A 22,824-nucleotide genomic window follows, 5' to 3' on the forward strand; every position below is an offset into this window, starting at 1 on the left:
CCCCACTCCTTTCCCTATTCTTAATTGGGCCCAGGCTGGCATCCCACCTACCTGTTTTCTGTCTCTTTGGATTGACTTATTCTGAATACTTCATACAAATGGGATCCAATATGTGACTTTTTGTCTGTCTTCTGTTACTTTGCATAGTGTTCATTTATGTTGTAGCATTTCTCATTGTATGGATATACCACATTTTGTTTATCCATTGATAAGTTGGTGGACATTTAGTTTGTTCCACCAGTTAGCATTTGCAAATACCGCTGCTGTAAATATCCATATACAAACATTTGTTTGAGTGCCTGGTTTCAGTTATGTTGTGTACATACCAAGGAGTGGAATGTTGAGTCCTGTGGTAATTCTTTATCTTTCTGCATAGCTGTCAAATTATTTTCTACAGTGGATTCACCATTTTACATTTCCACAAGCAATGCACAAGAGTTCAAATTTGTCCACATCCTTGGCAAATGGGAAAGGCAAAATAAGATTATCAGCAGGAGGAGGTGCACTGATACAGCAGGAAATTCAAAAACTATAAAATGTAGGAAAAATCCACAGTCTCTGATAGGAATGCCTCAACAGATTCTGAAGGTAGCACACTTTAAAAACCAGAGAAAATTTTCACTAAAATACCATTTTAAAGGAGGAGATGAAAAAGAAAAAAAAAGGGGGGGGAGGAGGAAATGCTTAGAAATCTGCTGTGAGTCAGGAAAACGTGGCAGACTTAGCCTTAGTTGTGCTTTTGGTTAGCCAATGAGATTCTCTAAATATTGGTCTGAAAATTGTGTTTTATTGCACACATCAGTGATGTGTGAAATAATTGAAGTGTATGAGTCTTTGTTTTATTGCTGAGGTGAATATAACTGTATTAACTAAAAGCCTTTTTATTTAAACTTCAGCGTTCCTACTTGCTGTTTGGAAGAACTCCCATTTTTTCATCACTTGAACATTTTTTCACAAATATTGTTACCCTATGTCTTCTCTCCTCTTTTGACTTGCCTACATTTCTGAGTCCATTTTTAAGTTCATTTGCTTGCATACTTCCTCAGCCCCCACCATGTTACTCACTTGTCAAAACCTCAACCTTGGTTAAACTAACCCCCTGCCTACTCTGTCTTGGACCAGCAAGTGGGTTATGGCTATGGATAAACATAAACCATGTATTTCACTTTAAGTATATAAATGCACATCTGAAGAAATCCTACAATTCCTTAGTTTGTTCTCCTAAAGGATTATTTCTTTTTTAAATAAGTATTTTGTCTTCGTTTTTTTCCTCATACTTTGGAACATATTTAGATCTTCACAAATGTTACAAGGATAGTATGGCTAAACATTCATACACCTTTCACACTTATTTTTGTCACATTTCTTTCTTTTTTTTTTTTGTCAAATCATTTCAGTAAGTTATGAGAGATTATCACACTTCACTCTTAATGAATCTTTTAGTGCATATCTCCCAAGAACTAGGACATTTTCCCCACATAACCACAAGTGTCACCTTCAGGAAATTTAACATTGATAAAATTTCCTCTGTTGTCCCATATATTATATATACACATATATATCCCATTATATTTGGTCGTGTGTGTGCATATATTATATATATACATATATATATATATACCCATATATATACATATGTGTGTATGTGTGTGTGTGTGTGTGTGTGTGTATGTATATGTATACATGTATATATAATAGGATATTACCTCCTAAGAGCTTTTTTGTTCTTTCAGTTCAGATCAAGTCAGGAAGTTCCCTAGACTTGTGTGTGTGTTTTCATGACACCTTTTTTGAAGACGTTAAGCCTATTTTTATAGATTGTTCCTAAATTTTAATGCCTGGTCAGATTTAATTTAAAACATTTTTTGGCTACATAGCACTGATGTATCCTTCCTAACACATCATTCTAGGAGACCCATGATGTGAGTTCCTAAAGGACTTTTTATGTTGCTTTTGAAATTCTAGGCTTTCAGGGCACCTGGGTGGCTCATTCTGTTGGTGAAATCAAGATGGAGCCCTGCATTGGGCTCCACACTGACAGCATAGAGCCTGCTTGGGATTCTTTCCCCTCCCCCATTTGTGCATGCATGTTCTCAAAAATAAATAAACTTTTTAAAAATGGAAGTCTAGGCTTTTGTTAACCTCAATAGTGTTGAAGAAATGCTAAAAGTTGGTATCATTGACATCTGAATTTAATGATTCAAGTGTGACCTGTTTATTTTTGATCTAGCAAGGAGGAATTATAAGTTAGTAGTCCCTTAAAGAATTTCTTTAGTTTTAGTATGTTGTATCTAGCAGAAACTCCTTGAGTCTCCAAACATTCAATATTGGCATTTATCCTTGAGATTTTCTGGTATATTAATACTACTTTTTATGGTTTATGGCTCTGGAATATGTTTTTATCTGTTAGCTGGAACTTTGTCTTCTTGAAGTAGCTAGTCATTGGGCCTTAGAGTAATGCTTTGTTGTTGTTGGTTTTTATACCATAGCCATTAGATAATAATCTTGATGTGAGTAAGGACCCTGAGCTCGTAAAACCCATGGCTGTGGTACATATAATTAAGTCCTTACTTAATGTTTAAACAGTTTTTTCATAATAACTATTTGTCCTTGTGACATTAGTTATACATGAATAATATTTTAGTCTTTATTTTCTAAGCTACAATTAGTGTTTGTTGTTTTTCCATACAAAGAATGCATGATAAGTGCAAAAGATGAGAAAATGGAGGCATTTGTGCTACAGTGAGATTTCTTAATTTAAATATGTATCAACTAAATAATTTGCATTATGCAGAACCCCCCCACTAAGTTATAATATCCTGAAAACACGAGTTTTGCATTGTAATAATAACATGATCAAGATGATACACAGTGTGCAAGATGTTCTCTGGTTTTTCTGTGGAGACTATTCTTAGGTGAAAGCTATTTCAAATGCTTTATATGTATAGTAAATTTTTAGTATTCTATAAAATAACTTGTTCATTTAATTTTCATACCTCTATGAGTTGTGTGTATAGTTACTGTATCTAGAGGTGGAAACAGGTTTTACAGAGGTGGAAACAGGCTCAGAGAAATTAATTAATGCATATGAGGTCACACAATTGGATTCTAGCTCCACTTAAAATTACTGCTTACAAGTGACTTTTGATAATCAGAGTTGTTTTTTATTGTTAAGGAAAGGAATTATCTTTCATTATAGCCAGAAAAAAAATACAAATAAGTCCAAAAAAACCTGAAAAAAACACTTGTAATTTTATGATCATGAGATAAGTTTTATTTTTGTACATATTTTTACAATATATAATACACTTTTAAACATACTGTAGCTTTTTCAAAAGGGGATAATTAAGGGGCGCCTGGGTGGCGCAGTCGGTTAAGCGTCTGACTTCAGCCAGGTCACGATCTCGCGGTCCAGTTCGAGCCCCGCGTCAGGCTCTGGGCTGATGGCTCAGAGCCTGGAGCCTGTTTCCGATTCTGTGTCTCCCTCTCTCTCTGCCCCTCCCCCGTTCATGCTCTGTCTCTCTCTGTCCCAAAAATAAATAAACGTTGAAAAAAAAAAAAAAAGAGGGGATAATTAAACAAGGTTTTGTAATATTTTTTTAATGTTTATTTTTGAGAGAAAGAGAGACAGAGCACGAGTGGGGGAGGGGCAGTGGGGGAGAGGGAGACACAGAATCTGAAGCAGGCTCCAGGCTCTGAGCTGTCAGCACAGAGCCCAGCGTGGGGCTGGAACACATAAACCGTGAGATCATGACCTGAGCCGAAGTCAGATCCTTAACCAACTGAGCCACCCCAAGCACCCCTGTAATGTTTTTAGTACACAAGCAACATCATTCCATGCAATAAGATAGTTGTCTTTGGAATTACTTTTTATGACCTGTCATATTCTAACATCTTGATAATCATAGTTTGTTCAGTTATCCTATATTTCTGAATTAAGTCTCCACAAACATTCACTATTGGCAGTTATCCTTTCATATATACATGTTTATATGCTTGTATTTCTAGGTTGTTGTTGTTGTTTTTTCAGGAAAAAATGTTAAGACACAAGTTTTCTATGTGCAACCCCTAATGGTAGAAAGTATGTAACATAAAATAAATGGGGAGATAATATATTGAATGTGACAAACTAATTACTGTAACTTGTCTAATGTGTGACCTTGAGAAAGTCATTTCACTCTTCAAAGCTTGTTTCCTTTGACATTAAGGCCTCTAGTCAGTTATGTTGAACATGGAATGAAAATGATGCCTGAACTAAAATTTTTTTTGATTTAAGTAATCTCTACACCCAACATGGGGTTCAGACTCACGGCCCTGGGATCTAGAGTTGCATGCTCTACCGACTCAGCCAGCCAGGCACTCCTACGTTTAATCATTATAGTAAAGAAAGTAACAAAATGAAAGATTAGAAAACTATTGTTGTTTTTTCTCCTATATTAAAGATTTAATGGGTAGGAAATATAGTGACGTTTTAATTCAGTAGATTGAAGTTATAATAATTAAATAGTAAATAATAAAATAATAATAAATACTGCCTTTAGCCTTATTATTCCTGTAGTAGCCTGTGCCTAAAATGTTACTTACCATTGCTGGAAGATTCTTACTGCATTGATGTTACTTCTTCTTTATAAACTTGATGCATAGATTTTTTTTTTTTAAGAGGAATTTTAGGTTTACAACAGAAATTTCCCATATATTTCCTGTTCCCACATGTGAACCCCACCCCCACCGCACATTACCACCTTTACTCACCAGAAAAGCACATTTTTTTTACCAAGGATAAATCTACATTAACACATCAAAATCACCTAAAGTTCATGGTGTACATTAGAGTTCACTCTTGGTTTTGTATATCCTATGGGTTTGGACAAAAATTCTCTGTGCTCTTCTTCATCTCTCTCCCACTATCCCTAACTCTACCGTAGGCAACAACTGATCTTTTTATTGCCTTCCATCATTTTGCCTTTCTACACTACCATATAGTTGGAATCATATAGTAAGTAGGCTTTCCATATTGGCCTCTTTGACTTAATAATATGCATTTTAAGATTCTTCCATGTCTTTTCATGGCTTGATAACATTTCTTTTGGTACTTAATAATGTGCTAGTTTGTTTATCACACACTTACTGAAGGACATCTGAGTTGCTTCCAACTTCCAGCAGTTATGAATAAAAATGCTATGAACATTGTCTGTAAATTTTCATATAGACCTAAGTTTTTAACTCCTTTGGATAGATAACAAGGAGTGTGATTGTTGGATGGTATGATATATGTTTTGTAAGAAATGCCAAACTCTTCCAAGGTGCCTGCAATTTTGCATTCTCACCAACAATGAATAAGACTTCCTGTTGTTCTGTATCCTTGCCAGCAATTGGGGTTGTCAGTGGTGTTATTCTAATAGGTATGTAATGGTATCTCATTTTAATTTGCAGTTTTCTAGTAATATACTCTGTGGAACTTATCTTCATACATTGTTTGCCATCATCATATCCTTCTTCATGGTGTCTCTTAAGGCCTTTGGTTTGTTTTGTAATGGAGTTTTCTTATTACTGAGTTTGGAGAGTTCTGTGTATATTTAGGATAATACTCCTTTATCAGATGTATCTTTTGTAAATATTTTTTCCCACTTTGTGGCTTGTCTTCTAATTCTCAAGATATACTGTCTTTCACAGCACAGAAATTAAAGTCCAGTTTATCAGTATTTTCCTCAGGGATTGTATTTTAAAAGCATCACCATAACCAAGGTCATCTAGGTTTTCTGCTGCTATCCTCTAGACATTTTATAGTTCTGTGTTTTACATTTAAGTCATTTAATTTTTTACATTTGTAATCCATTTTGAGTTCATTTTTGTCAAGGTTGTAAGGTCTATGTCTAGATGCTTGGTTTTTGTTTTTTTAATGTAGATGTGTAACTTTTGTAGCACCATTAGTTGAAGAGACTATCTTTGCTGTGTTGTATTTATTGCCTTTGCTCCTTGGTTAAAGATCAGTTGACTTTTAATAGATTTCTCTTTCTAGGCTCTCTATTCTGTTCCCTTGATCTTTTTGCATGTGCTTTCCTCAATAATACATTGTCTTGTTTACTAAAGTAGCTTTATAGTAAGTCTTAAAATCAGGTAGTGTGAGTCCTCCAACTCTGTTCTTCTCTTGAATATTGTGTTTGCTTTAAGTTTTGACTTAATCTTTATATAAAATTTAGAATCAATTTGTTGGTATTTATAAAATAATTTGCTGGGAATTTGGGATTGCATTGAATCTGTAGGTCAAGTTGAGAAGAACTGACATGTTGACAGTATTGTGGCTTCCTATCTATGATCTGTCCATTTAACCTAGTTCTTGGAGTTTAATTCATCAGAGTTTTGTGGTTTTCCTTATATAAATCTTACTCATGTTTGTTGATTTTTTTATATAATTTTGGGGAGTGCTAATGTAAATGGTATAATGTTTTTAATTTCAAATTCCATTTGTTCATTGATATATAAAGAGAATAATTGACTTTTATATATTAACCTTGTATCCTGCAATCTTGCTGTAATCACTATTAATTCCAGATTTTTTGCCTCTTGGTTTTTTACATAGATGATCATGTCATTTCTTCCCAATCTTTATGCTTTTGATTTCCTTTTCTTGTTTTATTGCTTTGGCAAGTATTTCTAGGATAATGTTGAAGGGCATGGTGAGAGTAGACATCCTTGCCCTGTACCTGATCTTAATGGCAAAGTTTCTAGTTTCTTACTGTTAAGTATGATTTCAGCTGTAGGTTTTTTACAGTCTTTATCATATTAAGGAAGTTGTCTATTCTTGGTTTACTGAGAGTTTTTTTCATAAATGAGAGATTTTTATCAAATGCTTTTTCTGCATATTGGTATGATTGTGTGATTTTTCTTTTTTAGTCTAATGATTTAATGGATTGATTCATTGATTTTTTTTTTAATATTGAACCTGCCTTGCATATGTGGGATAAATCCTTCTTGGTCATAGTGTATAATTCTTACACATTTTTTGATTAAGTTTGCTAATACTTTGTTGAGGATTTTTGCATCTATTTTCATGAGAGATACTGGTCTGCAGTTTTATTTTCTTAAAATACTTTGGATTTATAAGTTTTTTAGCATGTAAAAAATCATCTTGAGATTAATGGACATATTACCTCAGCATTTGTTTTAAGACTCAACCGACATGTTGAATTATATACTGTGTCTTTTTTTATTTTTTCTGTTACATGCATATTCTAATACATAGCACATAGTAGGCATTGTATTAAGGGATATTAAATTCTGTTTCAAATCAAAACATATCATAGTAGGTGTCCACATGTTCATATTTTTTCTGCATTTATGAAGTACACCATTAATTTGAGGAAGATATAGCTGTCCCATTTAGTGTTCATCTCATTTATGCATACTCTGTTAGACATTTTGTTTTAGGCTTGGGGATCATGTCTAAGAGAATAACTCCCAGATCTTTTTCTCACATCCCAGTGTTTTCCTGTATTCCTGACTGCCTACTAAACATTTCTATTTGGATGTAATATCTTGGGTTTTATTAAAATTTAGTTATTTTTCCCCCAAGCCACTTCCTTCTCTTAATTTCCTTTTTTCTGATAGTGCCAGTTTGTTTTTCCCAGTTTTATGGGTGAAGGCATTTCATTAATCTGAGTCCTCTTTCACCCTTTGTGCCCACTCATATGCCATTAATTGCTAAGCATTGCCCTTAGTATTTTTCTTACATCTCTTCTCTAGTGTCACTACCATATAAAGATCTTTTTTAAAAAATCACATGTATACTGTTATTGCTTCCAATCCCTACCCCCAGATGTCTCTTCTACTTAAAAATATTGAGCCCTTAGGAGAAATCAAAACAACTGAATTCCATAGCCTAAGAATTGCTTTTAAAATCTTAAATTATTTTGGTTGCAAGAAACTAAATGCAAAAAATACGCTTAATTGAAAGCATACTCATCTGTGGAAGCCAAGAGTCCACCCCAGTGGACTAGAATTCAGGTAATAGTATCATCTGTTTTTCTGTGTCCTTTTCTCTCTCTTAGACTTACCTTGTCTATTTACACATCCTATATTTTTTGTTTTTATTTTAATTACATCTTAAACCTAACCAGATATCTTTTAGTCTCCAATTCGAAATTCTCAGAAGAGAGAATCTTATGAGTACAACATAGCATATTATATTGACTAGTTTGTTGGTTTAGCATTACCAGATAATCAAACTATTTAATTTTTTAAAATAACCAGGGGCACCTGGGTGGCTCAGTCGGTTAAGCATCCAACTTCAGCTCAGGTCACTATCTCACAGTTTGTGAGTTTGAGCCCCGTATTGGGCTCTGTGCTGACAGCTCAGAGCCTGGAGCCTGCTTCAGGTTCTGTCTCCCTCTCTCTCTGCCCCTCCCCCACTCACACTCTGTCTCTCTCGCCTTCAAAAATAAATAAACATTAATAAATAAATAAAATAACTGATTAATGTAGAATATGTGTTGTTTTGTCTAAATGTATATTGCATTGTGCAGTTTTCTTGAAATATGATTTTGCCTTAATACTACTTTTGACCCATCTACCTCCCTCTGTGGTTTTTACATTTCTATCAAGCAATAAGAATACATTTTTTATTGTGTAGCATCTAGCTTGAATAAGCTTATATCCTACCAATTATTCATTTTTTTTCCCCACAGGAGCTTTTTAGGGTGGGTTTTTTTGTTTTTTTTTTAGGTAAAAATCATATAACCTATAACTTAACCATTTGAGAAGAGTACAATTCAGTAGCATTTAGTACATCCACAGTGTTGTGTAACCATTCACCTCTAATTAGTTCTAAAATATTTCATCACTCTAAAGGAAATCCTGTACCCATTAAGTATGCAGTTATTCCTCATATTCCACGTTTTGTTCATCCATTCATGGCTCTTTGGGTTACTTCTGTTTTGTGTCTCTTGTGAATAGTATTTTTATGAAGATGTGTGTACAAGTATTTCTTTGAATACCTGTTTTGAGTTCTTTTAAAGTATATGCCTAGGAGTATGTCTAACTTTTTGAGGAATAGGCGGTACCATTTTATATTTCTGCCACCAGTGTATGAGAGTTTCCATTTCTCCACATCCTTACCACCTCTTGTTGTTTTCCTTTTTTTTTTTTTTTTTTGTATAGCCGTAATTCCTTCATTCCTGTGTATGAAGTTACACCTCTTTGTGATTTTGGTTTACATATCCCTAATGGCTAATAATGTTGAGAATCTTTTCATGTGCTTGTTGGCCATTTGTATATCTTTGAAGATGTATCTTTTGCCAATTTTTACATTGGGTTGTCTTTCTGTTGTTTGGTTATGAGAGTTCTCTGCATATTCTGGGTATTAGACCCTTATCATGCAAATGATTTGCAAATGTGTTATCCCACTTTATAGGTTGTCTTTCATAATGTTTTTGATGCAAGTTGTGAACTTGGTAAATGTTTCTGATGAAGTTGTAAATTTTCATAAAATTTATTTTTATTTTGTTCCTATTGTATTTTAAGATACATGTCTGCCCATTAACATAGATTTATAATTCTTGTTTCTTGCATTTTTTTTAATCCTAGAGAAAAAGATGTTACAAATCAAAATTGCAATACTACTGGTTTATAAAAAAATTATCTGTAACTACTTTTATTTTAGTTATTTTTTTGGTGTGACTTCAGGTTAGTGTCTGATGCATTATTTCAGCTTGGAGGACTCTAGCATTTCTTGATAAACTTTGTCAACTTCTGTTTACCTAAAAATGTCTTAATTTTTTTCTTCATTTTTGTTTTGCCAGAATTCTTGGTTGATAGTTACTTTCAGGACTTTATATCATCTTACTGCCTTCTGGCCTCTGGTTTCTGAAGAGAAATAAGCGTTAATCTTAATGTGGATTCCTAGGATATGGTTAAGTTTCTCTTGTTTTTTTTAGTGTACCTCTTTTTGAGTTCATCCTGCTTGCAATTTGTTGACATTCTTGGATGTATGCATTTGTGGGTTGTTGGGTTTTTTTTTTTTTTCCATATTTAGTTTTAGCCATTATTGCTTTAAATATTTTCCTTTCCATTTAGGAAAGCCCTTGCACATGTGTTGGTAAACTTGATGGTGTCCCAGAAATGTCTTAGGTTCTGTTCATTTTTCTTCATTCTTTTCTCTTTTTGCTCCCAGACTGGATAATCTCAGTTAACCAGTCTTTAAGTTCACTGGTTATTTCTTCTGCTTGCTGAAATCTGCTCTTAAACCTTGCCAGTGAAGTTTTCATTTTTGTTACTCTACTTTTCAGTTCCAGAATCTCCTTAGTTCTTACTATAATTTCTTTGTATTTATTGATACTCACTTTATTGTCATCCCTCTGGTTCCTTTCACTTCTTTGTTCATGCATTTTTTTAAAGAGTTGATTTAAAGTCTTTGTGTAGTACAAAGACTGGGTTTCCTCACAGACAGTTTCTGTTCATTTCTTTTTGTTCCTTGAGCATACCATATTGTTTCTGAGCATACCAGTTTTATTTCTTTCTATGCCTTTTAATATGTTGTTGAAAATAAGGGGTTTTGAATTTTGTGTTATCTCTGGATATCAGATTCCCCTCCCTTACCAGGGTTTTTGTTGCTGTTTATTGGCTATGTTTGCTTGTTTGGAGACTTTCCTAAACTACTATTTTAAAGTCTGTATTCTTTGTCATTTGTGGCTACTGAAGTCTGTATTCCATTAGCTTAGTGGTTAGCTAGTGTTTTGACAGTTTGTTTAAATGCCTGAAGTCATTGGGAAAAAAATTCTTTCCAAGTCTTTGCACATTGTGTTCGCTTACTCTTTTAACACTTACCCAGGCCATTTATAACTCTGCTTGAGCCTTCACTTCCAGCTTGAGCAGAGCTTGTGGTTAGCCAGAGGTGAAAGTTTCTGATCTTTTCAGGCATTTTCTGAGGATGTATCCGGCTTTCGGCATGCATGTGGGCTTCTTGATTCCCCCAATATACGTAGACGCTTTTAAACTCCGTAATCCCCCACTGTCTCCTTTTGCCAACATCTTCCATGATAGGCTTTCCCTCCCATTGCTGATCCTGTTGTTCCTGTCTCCACATTGCTGCAGCCAGTACTTGTGCCTTTACATGCCAGTGAAGCCACCTCAGCCCTGGGAACACTTCAAGTTGAGTAAAACATGTAAAAAGCCCTTGTGTTGTTCCATCTAGGAGACTGGTCAAAACCCGTCACCATAGTTCCTTAAGAATAAGATCTGTATTGCTTCCTCTGGCACTTGTAACCTTTGCCCAGAGTGCAGGCTGCCATCATCATGGTTGTTGCTAATCTGAAGTTTAAGGGTATGGTGAGTGGATAATTAAAAGCTGCTTTCTTCACCAAGCCTTCTAATGGTTGTGATTTTCTTTTTTTTTTTCTTTTACTAGATTTCATCCTTCTGCAAAAATTGATACACTTTTTGACAGCTCATTAGTTGCTTTTTTGAGGGAAACAAGCCCTGAAATTCCCATTTCCATCTCTTTACTGATGCCATTTCCACATGGACGCATTTGTCTAATTTATGTGTTATTTACACATTTTACTTTTTCTCTTACACACTGTAGTCTATTTTGTGGCTTAGTATTATTTCATCCTGAAGGTACAGAAACAGGCTTTGAAACTCTTATTTCATTTTCTTCATTAGCTCAGATAGAGCTTGGACCATTTTAGAACTTCAGATACCAATAAGTTTGTACAGCACAAGGGTTAGTTACTTTTCTAATAAAAGAAAAAAAAAGGATTTGGCTTAAAGTTGTTTTCAATTTCTACATTTTTATGTATAGTTTCAGAATATTGGAATATATTTCTAATGCCTTTATTTATTGCTTGGAGACCCATGATAGATACCTTGGGTGATTTTAAGTCCAAGTAAAACTTTGATAATTCACGTCTTGATAATTGAGTTGGGGATGTTTTTTCATTTTTTTTTTTACATCATTTAATTATTAGTAGATGGAAGGCAAGATTTTTAGTGTAGATGATTAAGTACCTTAAAATTTTCACTAAACAAGTAATACTAAATGCTTATCTCTGTCAGGAATTGTCAACCTCAGTTAATGACATTTGGAGCTATTTAATCCTTCATGAGAGGAGCAGTCCAGGATATAATTTAATTTAGGTGTATTGCATTTAGTGATCATGTCTTTTTCAGCTCATTTATTTATTTAATTTTTTAGATGTTTTTATTTATTTTTGAGAGCGAGAACACATGAGCACGAGTGGGGGAGGTGCAGAGAGGGAGACGCAGAATCTGAAGCAGCTCCAGGCTCTGAGCTGTCAGCACAGAGTCCAGTGTGGAGCTTGAACTGGTGAATGGTACGTTCATGACCTGAGCCTAAGTCAGAGGCTTAATTGACGGAGCCACCCAGGCTACCCTTTTTCAGCTCCTTTAATTAAAAAGAATTTTTGAGATTATCTTCAGACTTTTAGCCACTAGTTTTAAACTTCATTGATTTTTTTAAATCTAATTTCTCCTGTGTTTATTGGTTGACATTTCACTATATAAATGAACTACTCGTCTCCCTCAATTTGAATATCATGTTTCCTCATTATTAGATTTGAATTATGCATTTTTGTTAGAAATACCATCCAGGTTGTTGTATCTTTTTAAGTATGTCGTAACCTGTTGAGACAGTGTATCAGTTTGTCCCAATAATTTTGATTATTTGTTGGTGTCTGCCATATTTCTTCATTGAAATTAAAACTTTAATTTAGTAACTTTTTATTTATTTATATTGGTATGAGTTCATGTGTTCTTGTATTCAATGAGTTATAATGCATTAATGTTACTCAGATCATCCTAGCTTAGACTCCTTCATGAATTCTGTGTCCTTTGAAGATACATCTCTATAATTCTTTAAGTACTTCCTCAACTTTCTGGCACAAGATGTACCAGGCATGGCTTATACTTTCCCTGATTCATCCTTGGAATCCACCTTTTCTCCAAATTGCTCTGGTTTGTTTTGGTAGAGAATGGTATTTAGAAACCAATATTGGGGCTACTTCTGGACCATCTCAGCAAAAAAAGCTAAGAAAGCTAAGAAATGTATGTGTGTATGTATCTATACTTATTTCTGTAGCAGTTTGTTAAAAACCATGAATTTATGTTGTTACCTTCAATTTTAATCTAACACCATACAGTACATTTAATTCTGGTTCCCCTTTTGTTATTAATTCCCTTCTTGAACAGTGAGAATCCATGCTCCTTTTATTCTTCACATATTTACTCATTTGCTCAAGTCTGAAATATGCAAAAAGTATACATACTACTCTAGATTTGAAACCTGCTAAATAGAGTTCAATAATTTATCACAATTTTTCAAAAATTTTTAAGGTCCAATTACATAGAGTGAAGTTCACCAAACTTAAGGGTACACTTAGATTGACATGTGACAAATTCATTCCCCTGTTTAATGCACACACCTGTCAAGATACAGAACATTTTCATGACCCTTTATGTCTCTTTCCAATTGCTTTTCCAAACCACCCAAGGTAACTCGTCTAACTTCCCCCAGCCCCCACTTATAGATAAGTATTACCTTTTTTAGAACTTGATATAAATGGAATCACATAAATAAATTCTTTTGTGTCTGGTTTCTTTCACTAATCACAGGTGAATTCATGTTGGCTATGTCAGTAAAACCTTGTAACATTTAAATAACATTAGGGGCGCTTGGGTGGCACAGTCGGTTTTAAGTGTCTGACTTTGGCTCAGGTCATGATTTAACAGTTCCTGAGTTTGAGCTCCATGTCACCTGCTGTGCCAACAGCTTGGAGCCTGCTTCTGATTCTTTGTCTCCCTCTCTCTGCCCCTCCCCTGCTCACCCTCTGTCTCTTTATCAAAAATAAATAATAAACATTAAAAATTTTTTAATATAGCAACATTAGCCCATGAAACTTTGTCAGATTGGATTTTTGCTTCCTTTTATATGTTCATGAATTTCTGAATATTAACATTTTCCTCCCAGCATGAGATATACTTCATTCTTCTTTCATATTGTTATGTATTCTTTGTAAAGACTAAAATAATTCTAATAACTAGGTAAGAAATTAGAAGAAATTAAAAATACATTGTCCCATGGAAGCTGTGACATTGGTCAAGGAATAAGTTTGAGATAATCTACTTTTTCATTGATTTGGTTTGTTTTTATTTTTTTGTAACTCCTGTGATCAGAAGAGTATATAATGCCTTATGAAATTGAGTCTTTTTTAGAAGTGCTTTAAGAAACTTCCTGTTGAGCACAGACAATAGGTATAGACTTTTGGCCAGTGACATAAATGTTAGGTCTTTTTTTATTGTCCATAATTCCCTGAGGCCTTTCTTTTTTCATTCTTTTTCCCCCCTCCTTTTCCAGTATAAATTTCTTTATGTTGTTTAGTCTCTGTAATTTCTATTGATTTATTTTCAAGGTCACTCGTTCACTGCTCTGTTGTCTCCATTCTATTTCTTTTCCTTAGTTCTAAAGTTTCTAGGTCTTACTATATTTCTGATTTTTTATGAAACTTTCAATTTTTTCAAGTGTGTTTATAATTGTTCATTGAAATATTTTATGATAGCTGCTTTAAAATCCTTGTCAGATAATTCCACAGCTGGCACCTTTGTATTGGTATCTGTTAATTATCTTTTCTCCTTCATGTTGGAGATTTTCTTGGTTTGTGGTATGATGAATAATTTTAGCTTTATTATTGTATCCGGGTCATTTTGGATATTATGCTATGAGACTTTGGATCTTCTATTTTAGTGAACCTCTTCTGACTGCACCAGCAGTTGGGGATGAAAGCCCTGATGCCCTACTTGGTCTCCATAGGCCTCTACTGACACTACCATGGTGGGGAGGGTAATTTCCCTCTTACCTCTAGATTCTGGTCTCTATTCACCCCTATTGACACCCCAGGAAGAGGAAGGGGGGGTGTATGCCATTTTTACCGTTGGGTAGAAGAAGTGGAATTCTGATCTCCCTACTGGGTTACCACTTGTGTGTGAGGAGTGGGTTTCATGGTCTTCGGCTAGAGGAAGGCATTTCTAATAAAAAAAAATGTTTTGTTTTTGCTTTCTAAGGCTACACCTTTCACAGTCCTTCCACTTGAGAGAGCAAGCTTTTCTTGTGGTTGGTTTTCTGTTATTTTTTCTTTCTCTTTTTTTGCCTGTGCTATGTGATATTTCTGGGTTGAAGCTTCTCTGTTGTCCAGTCCAGTATATATGAGGCAAAAAGAAACCCCAGAGAACTCACTATCATTTTGTTCTGCAAATTCCAGTGTCATTAGACAGTCTATCTTCTCTCCACCATTCAGAATCTTGATGTTTGCTTTTTATATGTTGTGCTCAGGAATTTTAGCTATACTTAGTGGAAGAAATAGGAAGAAACATGTTTTTTCATTTTGCATGGAACTGGATGTCCTAAATGATTTAAGAGAAAAAGTGGTCCATTAAGAATTTCAAAACAAATGCCCCAAAATTTTTAATTCTTAATAGTTTTTTACCACCATATTTTTCTAAGTTACTAAGATGTGTTTAAGGTTGAGTGTATTCTGTTGTATATACGTACGTATGTATGTATGTATGTATGTATGTATGTATGTATAAAAGCTTATATATTTCTTTATTCTTATAGGATTATGTACTGAAGGACTTTACCGTGTTAGTGGGAACAAAACTGATCAAGACAATATTCAAAAGCAGTTTGATCAAGGTGAGGTATATAAAATACAATCATTTTTAAATTATTTTCCTTACTGAAATTTCATGGTGGGAAGACTGATTTTTATAAGGAAGTGGGATTTTGGGGAGGAAAGAGTCTTGAAGCAGGATTTTAAATGTGTGATAGAATATTTACCACAGTCAAGAATAGGAGAGCTATAAATCCGTTACCAGAATTAGAAAAGCAATCAATTGACTTAGGACAAATCAGCATCTTTCTAAATCAGAAATAATACTTATTTAAAGGTGCAGTTTAATTTTTTTTCCATGCTTTAGGGCCAGCTAACCATTAGGAATTAAAAAAAAAGAAATCAAAGTTTTAAATGTAAAAAAACTATAAGCACTATGGAGAAAAATGAGTGAATATTTTATAATCTTGGAGTATCAAGGCCTAAACTTGATATGAAATGTAGAAATCCTAAACAGGATGATAACCTGGACTGCTATCTCTGTGTGAGATAGTGGATAAAATGTAAACAAAACCGGGAGACAAACGATAAACTTGAGGGAAGTGTGGAATAATCTTGGATGGGATAAGCAGTTCACATCAGAAGAAAGAGACCAAAGAGTATATGAAAATATGCTCTGTCTCTATGATTTGTAGATACAAACACTAAAATAAAAAGAGTTGATTTTGATTTATTATCAGAGTGAAAAGATTGTTGACAGAGTGTAGAGAAGCAGGTATGTTGTACACTGTTGGTTGTGGATACCTTTTGAGAGGTAGTTCATGTATAACTATTAAAATTCAGATACTTTGCTCCAGAAATTCCACTTACAAATATTTATGTTACAGAAGTCTTTGTATAAGCTTACCAAGATATACTTGAAGGAGCATTTATAGCAGTGTTGTCTCAAATTTTTTTAAAAAGAGGAGGGGACCTATCCACGTTCTTTATAAGTGGAATACTAGATTCCTGTGTAAAATAGTGTAGATTTATGTGTGTTAAAATGGTAAAATGTCAGTTGTTGAGTGGTGTGAAAGCTTTGGAAGTATTTTCTATGTATAGGACTTCATTTTAAATTTGTGCAATTTCACTTATAGTAATTAAGGAATAGATTATAGTCAATACTGTGGCCTCTTGAATTATACTTCATGGTTTTGTTTTCTCGTTCTGTCACTTACTGTGCCTAGGGCAATTAATTTTTCTAAACCCTAACTTTTTCATATCTAGACTAGGAGTGATAAGAGGAACTGGGATGAATAATGAGATAATGAAGAGTTTTCTGTGCCACACACCATATCAAATATTCATCGGATAGCTCTTGTTATAGAAAATGTAGCCTAAGAAAATAAGCTTTAGTATATAATAGTGTTTATCATAGCATCTTTAATGTTTTTAAATAAAATCTAAATGTTCAGTAATAAAATATTATGTAAATTGTTAAGTCTTGGGGAATATTTTGTGGTCATTATAACCATTTAGGGCAAAAGGTTATTAATGGGTTAAGGATGTATGAATTCTTAGTACTGTTCTTGCAAATTTTCAGTTATGTTACAATTAAATGTTACCTGGTACACACGGGAAAGGTTTTAAACGTTTGCTTGTGAAATTTTAATCATCTTAGATAATGCCTTGAAAACAAAATCCAGTATAAAAATGTATTTATGATTTTTCTAGTTTTTTTTTTTTTAATGAATAAAAAGGGATGAAAGTAAACATGCCCGAATAAATAAAATGTAAATAGTGATTGTTAGGTGATGGGGGTAATTTTTTTGTTGTTGTTGATCTGTGTTTTTACATTTTCTGTCACAAGTATCAAAATTTGATATCATAAATAATCAAAATTATAAAAAGAAAAAATAATTCTTTTAATAGCAAATTAACCTTGTGATACACCTTTAGTATATTCCATTCTTGTTTTTTAAGTCAGAACTTCTCTGAAAAGGGTTGAAATGAAACTATTCCATACAAAAAAATCAAGTGTAAGCTAGAAGGTGTAAACTCACTTGATTTCAGCAAGTAGAAGTAGAAGGTTTAAACTAAAATTTATATGCTTAATTCCTATCTTTTGTCTTTCTGTTTTTTTATGGCCTTTTTAAAAGTTTGTTTTGAAAGAGAGAGAGTGGGGAAGGGGCAGAGAGAAAGGGAATCCTGGTAACCCAATTGACTGAGCCACCTAGGTGCCCCTGTAAAATAGCTTATGTAAACAAAATATTTTAAAAGGTAGGTATTAGTGAATGCTAATGCTCTATAACATACTAATAAGCCTAACAGCCTTTTACATTTGCTGTAGTAGAAGATGCTTCCTGCTTGGTTCTCTCTTCCCTTATGTAGGCAAACTTATTAAAACAGAGTAGGAGGGGCTCCTGAGCATCTCAGTTGGTTGAACATCTGACTCTTGATTTTGGTTCAGGTCATGTCACAGTTCATGAGATGGAGCCCTCATCAGGCTCTGCACTAGTAGTGCAGAGCCTGTTTGGGATTCTCTTCCCCACTTCTTTCTCTCTCTCTCTCTCTCTCTCTGCCCCTGCCCCATGTGCTCTCTATCTCTCTCTAAAAAATAAATAAACTTAAAAAAAAAAAAACACACATTTGGGGAGGGGTGAATCAGCCTGTAAAGAAACACGGCTGAGGAGAAGACTCTAATACATTTGGATCTGTAAGTACCTATATTTAGCTTACCTCTCTTATAATTAATTAAAATTATATTATATAAATTATAAATTTAAATTTTTGTCTTGTAGATCATAATATCAGTCTCGTATCAATGGAAGTAACAGTAAATGCTGTAGCTGGAGCTCTTAAAGCTTTCTTTGCAGATCTGCCAGACCCGTTAATTCCATATTCTCTTCATCCAGAACTATTGGAAGCAGCAAGTAAGTTGTAAGCCTCCTTTTTTGGAGAGAGATGATGATGGTGGGTTTAATGTACTGATTGCTCTGTGTTAAAATCATCCATACACTAGAATGTGTAGCTAATAAAAATTTCAGCTTATAAGACTCTTTCTTAAAGGTTATTTTCCTGCAAGTAAACAAAATCAGAATCCGGGGGAGTGATCCCAGAAATATTTAGTTGTAGCTGGTCTCTCAGGTGACTCAGTGCTTCTAGCAATTTGAAGATCATTGTACTAGAAATTTGTGATTTGTATTTTTATTTCAGACTTAGAGGCTGTGTAAGAAAATTAAATGAACTCTTCATGTGAATGTATCTCTAACATATTTCAGTAAAATATTAACCTTTGTATGGTGTGTACACATGTATATTTAAGTTTTTTAAAGTCACATTAACTTTGGCCTCATATCTTAAGTCATTTTTTGCAAAAGTAAGGTAGGAAAGTAGGTGCTTATTCAGTATAACCATTTCAAATTTTATCATCTCTGAGTCAGTTTGACCTTGTGATTAGCTTTACATGCAAAAAGGCTATTGTAATAGATAATGTATTTAGCAGGTTTCTTAGAACATTTTGTTTTTGTTTACTTATTCTCATATGCTTCAAACAGATTCTTCATTGTGTTTTACAGTAAGCAAAGCAGGAAGCTTTATCAAATATTTTTAAATGTGTGTTTCAACAAATTCCTTCCTACTTTGATTTTACAGAAATCCCAGATAAAACAGAACGTCTTCATGCATTGAAAGAAATTGTTAAGAAATTTCATCCTGTAAACTATGATGTATTCAGATATGTAATAACACATCTAAACAGGTATTTTTATTTTTTGTTTATGCAGTTGCACTGTAAATTTTAAACTTGCAATTTTAAATTGGGTTAATAATAAGAGAAAAGGAGACAAACTAATTTTAAATATAGTTGAATTTTGGGTCTTCTCTGGATTTTTAAAATAGACTTTTCACAACTTGTTTAAAGAAAGGTATATGATGGGGTGCCTGGGTGGCTCAGTCGGTTGGGCGTCCGACTTCAGCTCGGGTCACGATCTCACAGACCGTGAGTTCGAGCGCCCCGTCGCGCTCTGGGCTGATGGCTCAGAGCCTGGGGCCTGCTTCTGGTTCTGTGTCTCCCTCTCTCTCTGCCCCTCCTCCGTTCATGCTCTGTCTCTCTCTGTCTCAAAAATAAATACACGTTTAAAAAAAAAATTAAAAAAAAAAAAAAAGGTTTATGATTGTGACTCTTTTAGTACATGTAATGATTATATAAATAGTATAGTAAGTATATAAGTAGTAAGAATATTGCTATTATTCAACAGTTCTCTTCTATAGACTTAGAATTTTAGGTATGAAATGACTCTTAACCAAATGAACCTATTTGAAGTTGGAAAAATTGAGGTTTAAAGAGGGAAATTAGATACTCAGTGTCACATAATTAATAAGTGACACATCTTATGAGTAAGACCCTAAGTCTCTTAGAGGTTTCACTTAATTTTTGTATCACACTCTGTTGCTTTTGTATATCTTGCTTGTTTTGTTCGGGTATAGCCCACAAAGTGAAATTTTATCAGAAACTTAAATTCATATTACCGTCCATCCTGTTAACCTGAAATGCAGGACATTAATCCTGCACTAAAATCTTAAATATGTTAAACTTCAAGCGTATCCTTTTTTGTAAAGCGATAACTCTCTTCACAATACCATTTATTAAGTGAAAGGCAGTATTGTGTCATAGCTTAAAGCTCAGACTGTTGAGTCAGAGAGGCTCAGATGTGAAACATTTTTATTAGTTATGTGACCTTAGGCATATTACTTAACCTTGCTTAAGTCTTCATTTTCTCAACTATAAAAATGAGAAATATAACACCTCACAAAGTTGTTCTTAGGACTAAATAGAATTACTAGTATTTGTGCTAAGTTTTTCAAAAGTCTGCTCCTTATAATTTCTATTGACACTAATGAAGTTTTTTTTATTTTAACTTATAACATCAATATTGAAACCCAAGTACATTTCAGTTTTGTATCTCTTAAATGTTTAAAGTTTTATTGTTGCAATCAGTGTAGTATAAAATTATATTAAGGTTTCTAGTAACTATTCTCTGAAGTCTCCCTCCTTGAGAAAATACCAGCATACTAGTAACTAGTATTGTCATAAAATTAGTGGAGTATCATCTTTTGAAAATTATCATACAAATGGTTCTTGAAATGATAACAGATGTGTACATGGTACTGTTACAGACCTTACCCACTATAGAGTGTAAAGATGGTTTGTGAACATATTATTGTTTGGCCATTTTAAAGTGCTGAAGTAAGAATTGGTGCTTTATTTAAAAAAAAAATTTTTTTTTAGTGTTTATTTACTTTTTGAGAGACAGAGTGTGAGCAGGGGAGGGGCAGAGAGAGAGGGAGACACAGAATCCAAAGCAGGTTCCAGGCTCCAAGCTGTCAGCACAGAACCTGATGTGGGGCTTGAACTCATGAACCCTGAGATCATGACCTGAGCCATAGTCAGACGCTTAACCAACTGAGACACCCAGGGACCCCAGAATTGTACTTTATTTAAAAGAATAGGGAAAAAAAGACCAAGGGGAAAAGCATGGTCAGAGAAGCATAGTACTAGTCCACTAGCAATATTATTTTAGACAGTACCATGTTTGGCTTCAGTAATACAACCATACAGCAGCAGAAGCATACATGATGTGTTGAGGAATGGCAGAGGACTTTGTGATTCCAGTAGAGAGAAGGAAGTACAGAGTAAGAGGTAATTATGGTCAGAAAGGGAAGAGAGACAGTGTGAGATTATATAGGACAGTACTTCTCAGAGTGTAATATGTCTAACTTTAATCTTTAAAATGTTTTACTGACAAGGAAGTTGCTTATGAGTGTATGTCGCTAAGCACACTGTTGACTTCCAACTGACATTTGTGAGGAGGTGAGGAATGAGACTTTCTTAATGAAAATAGCATTGCATGCCTGTCACTCTGAGTGGTAGGGGGACCACTGGAGAGTAAAGCAGAGAAATAATATCATCAGACTTAAATTTTAAAAGGATTGGTCAACCAGACTGTAATGGGAACTCTGTGTGCTAAGTATTCTGAAGAGTGCTAGGGACATAGAAAGTGAATAAAGCAGTCACTCATTAAGTTCTAGTATAAGAAATGAATGATAAATAAATATATAATAGATGATTGGCAAATTGCAGAAATGAATCCATGGAGTGACTCTTTTGTTATATTCTCTTTCAGCCTCCATATTCAGTGAGTTCCTGTGTTGAATCACTTTTTTCTCCTCTAATTATTTTTCCTATTTGTTCCTGTGCCACTGCTTTAGTTTAGCCATTATCATTTCTCATTTAGGTAACTCTAGTTTCATTGTAATTAAGCTCTCTTCATGCCAGTTTTCCTCTTGATCCTCCTGTGATCCTGATCTAAGAATGATCTTTCTAAAATTTTTTTTTTTCAACGTTTATTTATTTTTGGGACAGAGAGAGACAGAGCATGAACGGGGGAGGGGCAGAGAGAGAGGGAGACACAGAATCGGAAACAGGCTCCAGGCTCCGATCCATCAGCCCAGAGCCTGACGCGGGGCTCGAACTCACGGACCGCGAGATCGTGACCTGGCTGAAGTCGGACGCTTAACCGACTGCGCCACCCAGGCGCCCCAAGAATGATCTTTCTATAAAGATGTTTTTTAATTGAATAACATCCTATATCCTAAAGAAAAAAATGTTCAACATTAAGTGGTCTAGTTCTAACTTACTCAGTTACGCCTTCTTTCCATTTCCTCTAAGTACACAACACAGCAAGTAGCTGGATTAATAGCATTTAATCAGAGGTATCAATTTGTGCCTGTCATTACATCTTAATATGACTGCCTCAGTTCTCAAAATGTAGTCCTCAAACCAGCAGTAGCAGTATCACCCCAGAACTTGTTAGGAATGCAAATTATCAGGTCCCATCCCAGACATAATTATCAGTCTCTGTTTTAACAAGCCCTCTAGGAGGTTCTGATACACACTGAAGTTGAGAACCACTGTTTTGACTGAATTACCTTCCCTTCCTACCATTTTACCAATTGCCCATCACTCTTAACTCAAACATCAGACATTACCTCTTCAAGGAAGCCTTTCCTAGGCACCCTCATCTCTTACTTGCTACCTTTCTTTTGTAGACCTGATGCCCATGCTGTAATGTCTTTCAACTTTATAGGTGTTTTTGTTTTTTGCCTTTCGGTTTTTGTTCGGTTTTCTTTTTTCAGAATCTACACTTGTCTACTGCATAGAAAC

General features: G+C 34.3%; 1 protein-coding gene across 4 annotated transcripts in view; it reads left to right on the forward strand.

Moving 5' to 3' along the window:
* The window catches only part of ARHGAP5 (Rho GTPase activating protein 5), a 75,965-nt gene that overhangs the window by 48,467 nt on the left and 4,674 nt on the right, over positions 1 to 22,824 (forward strand). For all 4 annotated transcript variants that reach the window (XM_030318900.2, XM_030318899.2, XM_030318902.2 and 1 more), the window contains exons 4-6: positions 15,626 to 15,703; positions 18,401 to 18,532; positions 19,254 to 19,359. In XM_030318900.2, the coding sequence (XP_030174760.1) occupies positions 15,626 to 15,703; positions 18,401 to 18,532; positions 19,254 to 19,359 (316 nt within the window). The remainder of the gene's footprint in view (positions 1 to 15,625; positions 15,704 to 18,400; positions 18,533 to 19,253; positions 19,360 to 22,824) is intronic.

This window comes from Lynx canadensis, chromosome B3, assembly GCF_007474595.2.
Source record: "Lynx canadensis isolate LIC74 chromosome B3, mLynCan4.pri.v2, whole genome shotgun sequence".
NCBI classification, from domain to species: Eukaryota; Metazoa; Chordata; class Mammalia; order Carnivora; family Felidae; genus Lynx; species Lynx canadensis.